At 38.5% G+C, this 14,340-nt stretch overlaps 1 protein-coding gene across 3 annotated transcripts in view; it reads left to right on the top strand.

Annotated features, from left to right (window-relative positions):
* Ube2q2 (ubiquitin conjugating enzyme E2 Q2) overlaps positions 1–14,340 on the top strand; it is a 65,120-nt gene that overhangs the window by 17,285 nt on the left and 33,495 nt on the right. For 2 of the 3 annotated variants that reach the window (XM_004660429.2, XM_045160909.1), the window contains exons 3-4: positions 5,076–5,180; positions 11,586–11,642. In XM_004660429.2, the coding sequence (XP_004660486.2) occupies positions 5,076–5,180; positions 11,586–11,642 (162 nt within the window). The remainder of the gene's footprint in view (positions 1–5,075; positions 5,181–11,585; positions 11,643–14,340) is intronic. The other variant, XM_045160908.1, reaches the window with a different exon arrangement.

The following is a 14,340-nucleotide window of genomic DNA, read 5'->3' as shown; positions in this document are numbered from 1 at the left end:
AGAAAGTGGCAGAGAGAGAGGAGAGAAGGGGTGTGCTAGGGCCTTCAGCCGCTGCGAACCAACCCCAGACGTGGGCGCCCCTTGTGTGCGTGTACGACGCCGTGTGCTTGTGTCGCCGTGTGACGGGAGATTCAAACATGAGCCTCAGGCTTTGTAGTCAAGTGCCTTAACCACTGAGCCATCTCTGCAGCCTGACAGCATGCTCCTGAGGAATTGTGTACTTCTGAAGTTGTCCATTTAGAACATGGTTTACTCCGAGTAACTAAAACTGCAGAGTGCCAAACTAGGGATTGGGGGAACTGTTGCGTAAAGAAATGTATTTTTCCATAGTACAGTGATTATAAAGCTTTTCATATTCTATATAGCCTTATATCCTTTTAAATGTTATCATTGTATTTTCCCATAATGTCATAAAATTCGTAAGGAAAAATTCCAGTAATTATTTACAGATGGTGTGATTATTAACAATGACTACCACTAAAACAAAAAGCTGTAAAGGAATTAGCTAAAGAAAAAGTCTGTGTTATAAAAATCTATAGTGTCCCAAATTTCAGCTATTATCAGATAAAAAAAATATTATTTTTGTTGATAATTACAGCAAAAATTAAGGACCTAGAAATAAACCTACATGTATAAGATGTATTAATAAAACGGTAAAATTTTATGAAGTGAAAGGCATAGTAGATACTGAGTATTTCAGGATGGGCAGACTGTTATAGATGTTACTTACCTCCATTTTCTCATATCACCTATAAGTGTAATATAATGTCACTAAAAATCATAACAGGTTCATTTGCTTGTGTTTTTGCTTTTTTTTAAATTTTTTTTTATTAATTCATTTGAGAGCAACAGACACAGAGAAAGACAGATAGAGGGAGAGAGAGAGAGAATGGGCGCGCCAGGGCTTCCAGCCTCTGTGAACAGACTCCAGACGCGTGCGCCCCCTTGTGCATCTGGCTAATGTGGGACCTGGGGAACCGAGCCTCGAACCGGGTTCCTTAGGCTTCACAGGCAAGCGCTTAACCGCTAAGCCATCTCTCCAGCCCTGTTTTTGCTTTTTGATGCAGTACTTTGCTTTGTAGCTCAGGCTGGCCTAGAACTTGCAATCCTCGTGCTGTCCCAATGCTGTGATTATAGGTATGTGCCACTATACCTGGTACCTAAGATTTATTTTTGGAACTTGAAAGAATTATTCTAAAGTTTGTTTAGAAGGATCAGTAATAAAATATAAAACCATAAGAAGGTGTCACCCAGCCTGATATGAAGTAAAATGTTGTTTATACAGGAAATGGTTCAGACAGGTAAAAGCAGTAGAAGTTAAAAATAGGCAGCTGGTCATGGTGGTGCACACCTTTAATCCCAGCACTCAGGAGGCAGAGGTAGGATCTGTAAGTTGAGGCCAGCCTGAGACTGCATAGTGAATTCCAGGTTGGCCTGAGCTAGAGTGAGACCCTACCTCGAAAAACTCAAGAAAGAAAAGAAAAAGAAGAATGACAACAAAACAGCAAATGAGAATTAAGAGTAGGTAAAGGGGACTGGGGAGATGGCTTAGTGGGGAAAGTTCCATGCAAGCATGAGGACCTGGGTTTAGATCCGCAGCCTCCCACCTTAAAAAAATATGGCTGGGCATGGTGGCATATGCCTAAGTTCAGCACTGTGGAAATGGAGAAAGGAAAATCCTTTTCTTAGCTTGCTGGCTAGCTAGCCTAGCCAGATGAAACCACGAGCTCTATATTATGTGAGAGACCTTGTCTCAAGGAAATAAGAGGGAGTAACTGGGGAAGACATGGTCTTCTTGAGTTTCCTAAAGCATGTACATACATGTATTCATGCATATAAACATGCATACACACATACATGCAAAACTATAGGTAAAGGGTAGTATTTTATTTTGAGATAGTTTTGGGAGAACTGACTGGAAGTTAAGAGTCTCAAATTTTTATCAGAATAACTTATACATGGTTTAAGCACATCTGTTCTTAAGTTTATAAACAGAAGAACATCAGTTTGAAAGTATTTTTAAGAGTTCAAGCTGATATTGAGAACCATGAATGTGGGAGGTAAAAGTTAAAAGCTAGACAGACATATGTTCACATCTCCAGCAGGGAGGTGATAGGAAAGAATGATAGTTACTTCTGGCTCCTTTAAGGAGGCTTCTGAAGGTCCAGTGGTACCACCTGTAATAGCAGAAAGTATTGGAGTTATTTTTCAGTGCTTAAAATGCTCAGTTAAAGTGTGTGTCTGCCATTCAGGCTCAGAATCCCATTTACTTAGGGAGTTGAGGCAAGAGGTTGGCAAGTGTAAGGCCTGCTTAGTCAATTTAGTGAGACCATGTTTTAAAGAGTGAAAAGAGGGCTAGGGATGATATATAGCTCAATGGGAAAGGGCTTGCCTACCATGTGCAAAGCCTTAGAGTCAACCTTGAGTACTAAGAAAAGACCAACTATAAATTAAATGGAATAGGATACAAAATTAACCTAGTTTTATTTAAAAAAACTAAATATATACCTATGAAGGAAAAAAAAGTAACCTCTCACTTTATAGCCTCTGTCAATTCTCAGTCTAGTTTCTGGAGAGCATTATGCTCTGTATGTTTTGAGTTTTAACTCATTCTAACAGGATTCTGCCTTCATTGTTGTATAAAGATTTCTCTTAGTTATCCAATCCAGTAGCTGCTTTTTAAGTTACGTCTTTTGCACTCAGATACTGTTTTTTTTTTTTCCTGTAGTTGAAATATTCTTCCATTCAACAAACATTTATTACTTAGTGTTCACCAATAAAGAGTTGGTTAAATAAAAGTTGTGGTGTATAATTCTATGATAGAATATTCCCTTATATTTTAAAAGAACACATCTGGTGTTTCCACATGAGCTCATGTAGAGTTCCAGGATGTATTAACAAAGCAAGGCATAGAGTGTTATTGTGTGCAGTCTGGCCTCATTTGTATATGAGACTATATCAAAACTCTGTCTCTGTACTTTTTTTCTTTCTGGGTGGATATAGGAAATGTAATGGAACACAGGATAATATTTAAAAATATTGATGGGCTTCTCTGTGTAGCTGTGTGACAAATGATATGCATAAAAAGACAAGGTGTGTCCATTTTCTACTGACAATCTAGGGGGACTTATGAGACCACAATCTTCTGTTTAAATCTCTTACTATCTTGCCTTGGTCTCCTCTGAGAATTTCTTTGGTCTGCCCTTTTATTCTGTGCTTTCTCTGTGCAAGCCATTCTGCTCTCATGCCTATTTACTTATTTCAGAGATTCCTAAATCTGTTTCTCTAAAATTTATCTCCAGTTTCAAACCCATACATTTATATATCCTGTATATCTTGGGAGTCTCACTCAGAGATCCCATGGGTAAATATTTAGAATGGTTAGACCTCAATTCATATTCATTTGTCTCTGAATACTTCAACCCCCTGTCATGTTTTCCCTTAATAATTTTCCTTGTGATGGTGAATAGGACGAAATAAAATAATGAAACGGGTTACCTATACCTGAACCTGGCAACTTAGAGTTCTATTTTATATTTCAGATTCCCGAACCCTATGACCTTAGTTTTTACCCCATCTTTCAAACACTTTTTGGGGGGGTTGGGTGGGAGAGAGTATAAAATGGTAATTAAGCTTCCTGGAAGATGTACTCTCCTTGCTCGGTATGCCACCATCACATTTCTGCCTCCCGTAGCACTGCTGCAGCCACGTCTAGTCTGGAGATCTTAATGTCCAGGGCTGCGTCCCAATCACCCAGCTTCACCTGCATTATGTACTTGGCGTAAGTCAAACCTTATTGAATACGTAATAAATCCACAGAGAGGCTTTTGCTTCCTTTCAAGCAGGAGGATTTTTGTTTGATCCTATTTTATTATTGTCAAGTCTTTCTCATGTCTGCTTGCTCCTTTGTCCACTTTGGAAAGGCTTATTCTTTGCTTGGTTTAGCCCGTTCTAGTCCTGAGCCAATTTTCTTAGTCCTTCACAAACTTCTTGGTCTTCATCTCTTTTCTTGGTCAGAGATACTGAGGAAACTGTTCTGAGCAATTGAAGTAAGTTGTTTTATTAGTTTCTGTTTGAGTCTAGTGACCATTCTTTTTAAACTGTAGTTGCTAAATTTACATGCTGAAAAACATTTAACAATGGAAAACACATTTGTGCATATAGTTATACCTACAAAATCTTCATTGAAGAGAAGAAATTTAAGGAGCTATTCTTGACAGGTTTCCTACTGAGTTTTTTTCTTTTCCTTTTGGGCAAGCACTTAAGAACTTAATAGGCACCAGGTGTTTTCAAAGGAGGTTTAGTTTAGCTCTAACCCTTCTGAGAAAGTTTACATCTCTTACAGATGGGCAGACTCAGGGAATTAGATATCAGGGTATTCAAGGACTCAATCTGCTAGATCATATTTGCAACAATAAATATGATTGTAGCATATAAAGTTTTATAATCGATAGGTATCTTGCAGCCTCATTAATGTATTCATTCTCTTGTCTGAAATTCTAAGTTCTTAAGAGATGTTAACAAGTAGAAATTGAACAGTGTCTGAAGTTTCCTTCTTTGCATTTTTTGTTGGCATTGTTTTTCCAGATACCAGCTGTGAGGATTATATCCAATTCATAGCAACTTTTTTTTTTTAAAAAGTAACTTTCTTTTTAAAATTTATTTTATTTTATTTACTTGAGAAAGAGAAAGAGGGAGAGGGGAGAGAGAGAGAAAGAGAGAGAGAGAGAGAATGGGTATGCCAGGGCTTTCAGCTACTGCAAATGAACTCCAGATGCATGTGCCACCTTGTGCATCTGGCTTACGTGGGTCCTGGGGAATCAAGCCTGGGTCCTTTGGTTTTGCAGTGAGCTCCTTAACCACTAAACCAACCCTCCAGCCTTTAAACAGTAACTTTCTTATACTAGCAGCCCTCAAAAATAATTGCAAGACTGTTACTCTATCCATAGGCTGCAGTTGAGCAGGAATACACTTTTTTCATTTTTGTTTGGATTGCTTACAGTAGTTGTAGCATTATTCAATGTCTTTGAAGGGCTCTTTAACATAATGCTTATTTACTGAAATGTGTTTTGTAGCTTCGTCAGCAATTGAAGTGGTTGATATGTGAACTCTGCAGATTATATAACCTTCCTAAGCACCTGGATGTTGAGATGCTAGATCAACCACTACCCACGGGTCAGGTAAAGTAAAAATTCTCTAGTGTTCAAGATCTGAAATAAATTGTCTTAATCAAAAGTAAAACTAGGATGATTTTTCTTTTAATTATTACACAAATTATTTGGAAGTGAGTTTTGTTTTAAGTGCTAAAAATAAAGTTTTCATTCTTTGGAACTGCTCATATTTTTATAACAGGCGCACAATTGCTCCCCACCTCATCATTTTGAGTGGTGTTGTTCCATAGTGTTTATCTTGCTGCATTAATGTTCTTCACTTGAAACTTCCACAAGTTCCCACTAGCCTTACCATTACTGGTAGCTTCTAGATGTACCACTTAGCTATCAGTTAGTGACTTCTTGCTGTGATAAATGAGGGTTTAGTTCCTATACCACCTGCTTAGCCACTCACTACTAAAACATGTGTAGTCATGAATAGTCTATCATTTGGACTTTGTAGCACCGAATTTTCTCTTACTGCATTTCCTTACTTATGCCATCTTTTATTTTACAGTGTCTTCTTTCTCATAATAATTCTTAGTGTGAAAGTTACGTTCCATGTCTTTCTATGATCCTTCCTTCTGGTAGCTCTGGATCTTCTGCACCAGTCTTTGTGGGTGCCCTGGCTTGGTTGCATAGCTATCATCTCAAACTTTGTCTTGCCTGCTCTGTGAGCATAGATCTGTTTCCTGGATCTCATGTCACACTTTCCCTTTCTCATCTTGTCTCTTTACTCTTCAAGTAAAAAGCCTAAAAAATCATGAAAGAGTGATATGTTTTCTGATTTTTTTAGCTTTTGAAAAATAATAGTCCTCTGTTAGAACCGTAGAGCAAGACCACATGGGGTTTGGATCTCTGTTCCGCTGCTTCCCAGCACACCCGTGGGCTGACTCCTGACTGCACCATTTCCCATTTGCAGAGTGCAGTACTTTCTAGGTATGTTGGTGGTGCTGTAAAAGTACCTGAAAATGAGTACTCAGTGACTTGGTACATGGGAATTGCTGAGAGCATTGTTTGTATGGTAAGCCCTCAGTAATATTTGACTGCTGTCATGTTCTGTCCTTGCATGTGATCGTTTGAATTTATCACTCCAGGCTGAAGTAATTTTACTTCAGAATTTCAAAGACTGCTGTTGCCTTCTAGCCAATGGTGTTGACATCTGATGCCATTCTGAGTCTTACTCGTGTATGCATGACTTTCTCTCTGGAGTCTTTAAGGAGTTTGTACTTTCCTTGATGTAATGAATACATGTTGTGCTGAGTTTTGTGGTATTTGTTTTTCTTCTTTCAATTTTGGAGTCTCATTTTTTCATACATATTTTTGTGTATCAATTTTCCATTTTGTTTATTTTGCAATACTTACTAATTGGACTTAAGTTTTTTTTTTTCTTTTGGTATGTGTTATGTGTGCATGAATGTGTGTTCATACATGTGAGTGTGGGTATGCATGTGCTGTGGCCCACAGGTGAAGGTCAGAGGACAACATCAATTGTTAGTCATGACTTTGAGACAGGGTTTCTTGCTCACACTGTAAACTCCAGCCTAGCTGGCCTGTGAGTTTCCCAGTAATTCTCTTGTCACTGTTTCCTATCTCTCAGTAGATTACAGATTGGGATAGTGGGATTACAGATGGCCACTACAGTGTCAGGCTTTATGCGGGTGCTGGGGATCTAAACTCAAGTACTCATGCTTATAAGGCAAGTGCTTTATCCACTGAACTATCTTTCCAGTTTTGATTTTGTTTCATGTGACAAGGTCTCATGAAGTTCAGACAAACCTCAGACAGCTGAGGTTGGAGGCATGTACTACCATGGCTGCGTGTTCACTTGATTTTGGACCTCTCTGTTAGTCTTTGTATATCTCTTACATTATTAATTTTTTTTTCAAGGTAGGGTCTCACTGCAGGCCAGGCTGATGTGGAACTCACACTGTAGCTTTGGCTGGCCTTGAATTCATAGCAATATTCATCCCTAGCCTCCCAAGTGCTTGGACTAAAAGCGTGCACCACCACACCTAGCTCTTGTATCTCTTATCTTACACTTTTTGTTTTTTCTCAAATACTCTTTTTTTTTTTTTTTTTTTTTTTGGTTTTTCGAGGTAGGGTCTCACTCTGGTCTAGGCTGACCTGGAATTAACTCTGTCATCTCAGGGTGACTTAAAATTTTTTTTGTTCATTTTTTATTTATTTATTTTGAGAGGGACAGACACAGGGAGAAAGGCAGATAGAGGGAGAGAGAGAGAGGATGGGCACGCCAGGGCTTCCAGCCACTGCAAACGAACTCCAGATGCGTGCGCCCCCTTGTGCATCTGGCTAACGTGGGACCTGGGGAACCGAGCCTCGAACCGGGGTCCTTAGGCTTCACTGGCAAGTGCTTAACCACTAAGCCATCTCTCCAGCCCTCAAATACTCTTTTTTTAAAAAAATATATTTTATTTATTTATTTGAGAGGGAGAGAGAGAAAGAGGAAGAGAGAGAGAATGGGCGTGCCAGGGCCTCCAGCTACTGTAAATGAACTCCAGATGCATGCACCCCTTGTGCATCTGGCTTGTGTGAGTCCTGGGGATTTGAACCTGGGTCCTTTGGCTTCGCAGGCAAATGCCTTAACTGCTAGGCCATCTCTCCAGACCTCAAATACTCTTTTTAACTTTTGGAAATTTTACTTGAACAGTCATAACTTTTATTTATTTTTTAAAAATTTTTTTGGTTTATTTTTATTTACTTATTTGAGAGCAACAGACAGAGAAAGAGGCGGGGGGGGGGGAGGGAGGGAGAGAATGGGCGTGCTAGGGCCTTCAGACACTGCAGACGAATTCCAGATGCATGCGCCCCCTTGTGCATCTGGCTAACGTGGGGCCTGGGGAATCGAGCCTGGAACTGGGGTCCTTAGGCTTCACAGGCAAGTGCTTAACCACTAAGCCATCTCTCCAGCCCAACAGTCATAACTTTTAAACTTTTATTGCATATTGTTGTTTGCACAGGTTCCTCAAAACATGGCTATAATCCTAGCACTTAAGAGGCTGAGGCAGGAGGATCATGTGTTTGAGGTCAGCTTGGAATACAAAGTGAGGTCCTGTCTTAAAAAGCCAAATCAAGAAACCTTAGTGGCTTAAAACAATTAATTGTCACTATTGGATGGACTAATCAGACTTAGTTTGGGGAATCTACCTGCTGGTTTCATTTGTGGACTATTATGTCTGTCACATGGCAGCTAGAACTAGTATGTCTGGATGTTCAAATGTGGCTAAATGTCCCAGATGGCTTCATTTTTTTTTTACTACATGCACACCTGGTATCTTGGTATTTCTTCACTTGGTTGTTTTCTGTACATGGCATCTCTTCCTTTAGGGTGTCTTCTATTTCTTCAGGATACTTGAAGCTTGAAGTATTGGCTTCCAGGAACACAAAATTGGAAGCTGCCAGGCATTCTTTTGAGTCTTGGATGTGGCACAGGTTCAGTTAACCTGTCAACCATGTTCTGTTAGTTCAAGCAAGTCTCTGAGCCAGCCTAGGTTCACTGTGGTCTGGGACTGTCATAAGCTATGAACACCTAGAGTTGTGATTTATGGTAGGAGGTAGGATGGGATGCAGCCATTTCCAAAGGTGAACCACAAGCTCTAAGGACTAGTTCTCTGAGAATTCCTTCTTCATAGCATTCTGTATTGGCTTTTATAGTTAGATATAGCCTTTTGTCTTCATTTTGATATTCTTTATTGGTTTTTCGAGGTAGGGTCTCATGCTAGCTTAGGCTGATCTGGAATTCACTATGTAGTATCAGGGTGGCTTTGAACTCATGGTGATCCTCCTACCTCTGCCTCCCTTGTGCTGGGGTTAAAGGCATGCACCACCACGCTTGGCCATTTTGACATTCTTAGTCTTTTTCTATCACTTGCAGTTTTATTTTACAGAATTTCTTTGGAATATGCAGACCCACTTAATATTTGACATTTCTTTTGCTAGTGTGTCTCTTCTTTTTTACTTCTTTCCCTTAGTCCTTTGGGTGAGCGTTAGATCTTTGTATTCTTATCATCCATGTCCCTCAACTGTATTATTTCATTTTTAACTCTTCTGATCACTGAACCTTCATTTACTTTTGTCCATATTCTCTCAATGAATGTCTCAGTGTGGTCTTCCTAATCATAAATGCTTGTTTAAAAGAAGTCTATGTGGCCTTTTAGCCCTTTTCTAAGTTTTCCTCTTTGTAAAATCTTGTGGGTTTACTTTTTAATTCCCTAGAGCCACCATGTCTGCTTTGTAATACTCATTTTTAAATTTGGTGGATGCAGCAGCTTCTCAGTTAGTTGCTAAAGATTATCATTGAATTTACAATTCTGTTTTTTTTTTTTTTTTCTGTAATGCTTCAGATCTCTATGTGGTACTCTTCAGAATGTCAGCTTTCTTCAGCACCCTGATGATACTTGGTTATGTGCTCATTTATAGAATAGATATACCAACAATCAGTATAATTTATTAATGCAGATGTTTGTGGGATTGTCACTCCTCTGCTGTGACTCTTCTGTCTTGATTTTGCTCTTCCTGTGGCTGTGGCTGGTGGTGGGGAGGTACAGGCAGTGGGGTTTCTAATTTCTGAGTCTGTTAGGAGATCTCAGTGTTGCACTGAATTCTATTCAGAACATTCTGTCTTTTCTCTGTGGCTGTCTGGCCTACCTGCCATTAAGGCACTTAGGATTTCATAGAGGAGAGTGATCCTTACCAGTTGTAGTTGAGACATGTACAGTACTTGTGATTCATTTGCCAAAAAAACCTGTTAATTTCTCCAGTGATCTTTTCAGTTAAATGGAGTTTGTCCACAGCAGTCTGATTCTGTCCGCTGTATGTCCTCTAATGTGTCCCTCTCGCTCTGGTTCACTGGGAGTACCCTTTTATGTTTTCTAGTGTTGCATGAACTTTGCTTTATGTTTTATAAAAGTCTTCTGGATTTTTTTTTCTTTTGGTTTGAGGCAAGGATTCAATCTGTGTGTAGCACAGGCTGGCTTAGAACTCAATACATAGCCCAGACTGGCTTTGGCCTTGTAGCAGTCTTCCTGCCTCAATCTCCTGAGTACTGAGATTACAGCCATGAGCCACTCTGCTTGCAGTGTGGGTTTGAAGAGAAGTCAAGCTACATCTTCAAATGAAATTTACCTGAAGATTTCCTAACCCTAACTGCCTTTGTGTTTGAGTCAGTTATTTGTCCTTTGGGGAAGGCTGTTGCTCAGCTTTGTCACCTGTAAAATGAGGAGCAAGGGACTAGTTTGATGGTCACTGACTTAAACTAAGGCAACATGTAGTGTCACCTTAAAGTGCTTTGAAAACAGGTTCTCTGGGGTTTTGAAATTAGCATTCAAAAATGCCTCTTCAGTCATTGGTGTACCCAAACTTGTGTTTAAGTTCCTAGGGCTAGCCATTTTCCTTTTGTTTGTTTTTGAGACGATACCCAAAATAGTCTGGTTTATAGTATGTAGTGTAGGGAAATGAAAAGGGTGAATCACAAGTTTGGGAGCCTGCTTTTTTCCTTTTCTTATTCAGTTTCTAGGTGAGTAATGAGTTTTTAAGAGCAGATTTTAAACAAACACATTTATTCCACATGTGTGTGCCCACATGAACGTTTCCAGCTCACTAATCCAGCAGAATTCTACCCTCTAAGGTGGTGATGTTCTTTTCCTAGAGCTCCATTACGAGAGTCCTTGAGAATGTGTGCTGCATGGCTGAGCTACTGGTTGGGCTGATTTGATCTCAGGATCCTAGTTTCTTGATAAATTTAGACATTCTGGGTCCTACCTGTAGGACTGAAGACTGGGACCTGGAAAACTTATCTTTTTCAACCTTGCCCAAACTGGATATGAAAAACCTTCCTAAATTCCCATCAGATTTATTTGTAAATGAGCAGTCAATTTTGTTTTATAGAGGAGGATTCTGAAGTAAATAATCTTTGAAAAGGAAAACTGGCTCTTTATTGAAATGTTGATTATAAAATAATTTTAGTTTTATAAATATTTATAGCACAGCTGATCTCTTATTAAAGTTTAAGGTAGTTACATTTATAGAAAGATTTTTTTTTTTTCAAGATAAAAGGATAGTTTAAGGAGATAACGGTTTGGATTTTTTTTTTATATACAGAAGCCTTGCTATTCATACATAGCTATATAAATGCAATTCTTATTTTAAATTAGTTGATACTTAAAATTTTTCCAGACTTCTTTATATTTGATTGCCTTTGTTTATTCTTAAGGCATCTGCATACTGGATTGTCCAAAATTGTTTCTTTTTGAAAAACAAATGAATGTTGTTAAATCAAAGCTGGATTTAAAAATCACTATTTTAATGGTAAGTTCAGTGTCAGTGGAACTGCACTGACAGTGTTTGATAGTCTGCCAGGTACTTTGTATATCATATTTGCTCTGTGTAGCTTTGGCAAACTCTTCTCTGTTTCAGAATTGGACAACAGAAGAAGTGACTTCAGAAGAGGAGGAAGAAGAGGAGATGGCTGAAGTAAGTATTTTCTGTAAGAATAACATTTCATGGGTACCTTAATATTTGAATATTTTAGTAATTTTCTAGTCTCCTTTTTGAACTAATGTTAATGTAGAATAACAAACAGTATTTTGAGTAGCATATAATTCCTAAACTGTGGCTTTACCTCTCATTAATGATGTGCTTGAACAAATTGTTTTATTTTATTTTCTTTCATTTTATTTCCCAGATAATAAGGGCCTTTAACATTTAAAATTATAATATACTTACATTTAATAATAGGCTATTATTATTAAATAGCTTATATTTGGTTATTTTTTAAATTTTTTTTTTTTTTTATTTTTGTGTATTTATTTGAGAGAGAATGAGACACACACACACAGAGAGAATTGGCACACCAGGGCCTCTAGCCACTGCACATGAACTCCAGACGCATTCACCACCTAGTACATCTGGCTTACTTGGGTCCTGGGGAATTGAACTGGGGTCCTTTGGCTTTGCAGACAAAAGCCTTAACAACTAAGCCATCTCTCCAGCCCATATGTGGTTATTTTTAGGAAGAACAACTAAGTTAAAAAAGTTTTGTACTTGAATAAAAAGAAAATTAGAGGGCTGGAGGGATGGTTTAGCGGTTAAGGCATTTGCCTACAAAGCCAAAGGACCCAGGTTTGATTCCCCAGGACCCGCGTTAGCCAGATGCATAAGGGGGCTGGAGTTTGTTTGCAGTGGCTGGAGGCCCAGGCACGCCCATTATCCCGCCCCCCTCTCCCTCTTCCTCTGTCAAGTAAATAAGTAAAATAAAATATTAAAAATAAAGAAAATTAGAGAATATTACAGGAGACTACCTTTGACTAAAACTATTTAAGTGCTAGAAGATGGCTGACCTGTTAAAGGTGCTTGCTTGCAAAGCCTGACAGCCCAGCAAGTCCAAATAAGTTGCTCACATTTGGTGTCTAAATGCTGAGTACCTTTTTGCAGCTAGAGCAAGAGAGTAAGCTAGTCAAGTGATTCATAATACATTTAAAAATATAACTTATTTATTTGAGATAGAGGCAGGTAGAGAGAATGAGTACCCCAGAGCCTCTAGCCACTGCAAACAAACCCCAGACACATGCGCCACCTTATGCATCTGGCTTACATGGGTACTGGGGAATTGAACCTGGGTCCTAAGGCTTCCCAGGCCAGCCCACTTTTTTTTTTTTTTTTTAATAAATGCCTTAACCTAGTTGATAATGAAGGAGGGATGATGGCGCCATCATTTAAGGGTCCCATCTCTTAATACCATTACATTGACAATACATAAATTTTTAGAGGGGTTACATTTAAACCATAGCACATTTCAAAGGTTTTGATTTAGTGTTAGTTGTCAGACACTGACAGAATTTTAGAGGTTTTCATGCTTGGAAGCTTTGAATTTAAATTCAGATTTTGGAATAAATATCTGTCTCTGCATTCATCAAATAAAGTGTGTGTAGGTTTCATTGTCTTTATTTTAAAACTTTCTTTTTAAATTTTTTAAAAAGTATTTATTTATGAGAGAGAGAATGGTCATACCAGGGCCTCTAGCCACTGCTTATGAACTCCAAAGCATGTACCACCATGTGTATCTGGCTTACCTGGATACTGGGGGATTGAACCTGGGTCCTTAGGTTTTTCAGGCAAGTGCCTTAAGTGCTAATCCTAAAACTTCTTTTGTTGTAGATCACATGGTAGATTTAAATAAAATGTTCAGATTTTTACCTTATTTCAAAATGTTTAATATACTTAAAAATCTACTTTGAAAATGTGTCTAAGCTAGAGAAATAGTTGTAGTCTTGTGTCTGAGAATAAAATAATTCTTAAAATTATTCAATTAGAAGGACTTTTTTGGGATAGACTATTTGTTTTAGCGTTTTTGTGAAGTTTAGCTGAGGTGGAATGGATTGCATGCAAACAGTGAATCTCTTCTGTATGTCCAGTCTACAGTGGACTAGACAGTGCACTCAGAGTTCATGCACTTTCCCTTTTCACAAGGAAAATAAGGGACAGTTACACCAGGAAAGTTTGGAGGTGAATTTGGAGATTTAAGATTAAGATAGGTAAAAGGCAGACATTTCAGGGTAGTAGAATAATATATGGAAAAGGCTGTGAATGGTCTTGAGTGTGGTTGTGTTTGGGTCACTGGATGCTATCTAGGAAGAAGAGAGTTTATGTGTTGGAAGTCATGGAAAGCAAGACTGGCTAAGTTTTGAAGTAAAGACAAACATTTCTGAGTGATGGATATGAGGAGAAAAGACTTAGGTAGGGAGTAGTGGACTGAGAATGTTGTTTTAAAATTTGCTGATAAATTTAGGTTATATGGATGAAAGTATGGTTTAGGTTAAAAGTATAGGATGAGGAAGAGATACAGGGCTAAGGGCATCAGTGGAACTCTTGAGAAAACAAATAGGCCTTAAAGGTGTTTCCCAAAAGAGAACTACATGGATTATGGTGCCCTAGCTCAGTCTGAATAAGAGCTGAAGAGTTGGCTTGCAAGAAGGTAGTCATTAATCTAGTCTAGACATCACAGCCTGCTTGAAAAAAAATGGAAATAGCAAGTATAAACAACTCTTTTAGGGATTTGGCAGTTAATGCAGAGTAGTAAAATACTTGAAAAAGTTAAGATTAAAAAACATCTGCTTTGGGGTTGGCGAGATGACTTGGTGATTAAAAGCCCTTACTATAAGCTTGCTGGCCT

The sequence above is a fragment of the Jaculus jaculus genome, chromosome 10, assembly GCF_020740685.1.
Source record: "Jaculus jaculus isolate mJacJac1 chromosome 10, mJacJac1.mat.Y.cur, whole genome shotgun sequence".
Lineage (NCBI taxonomy): Eukaryota > Metazoa > Chordata > Mammalia > Rodentia > Dipodidae > Jaculus > Jaculus jaculus.
Note: the sequence above shows the minus strand (reverse complement) of the source record. Positions and strands in the feature narration are given on the sequence as shown.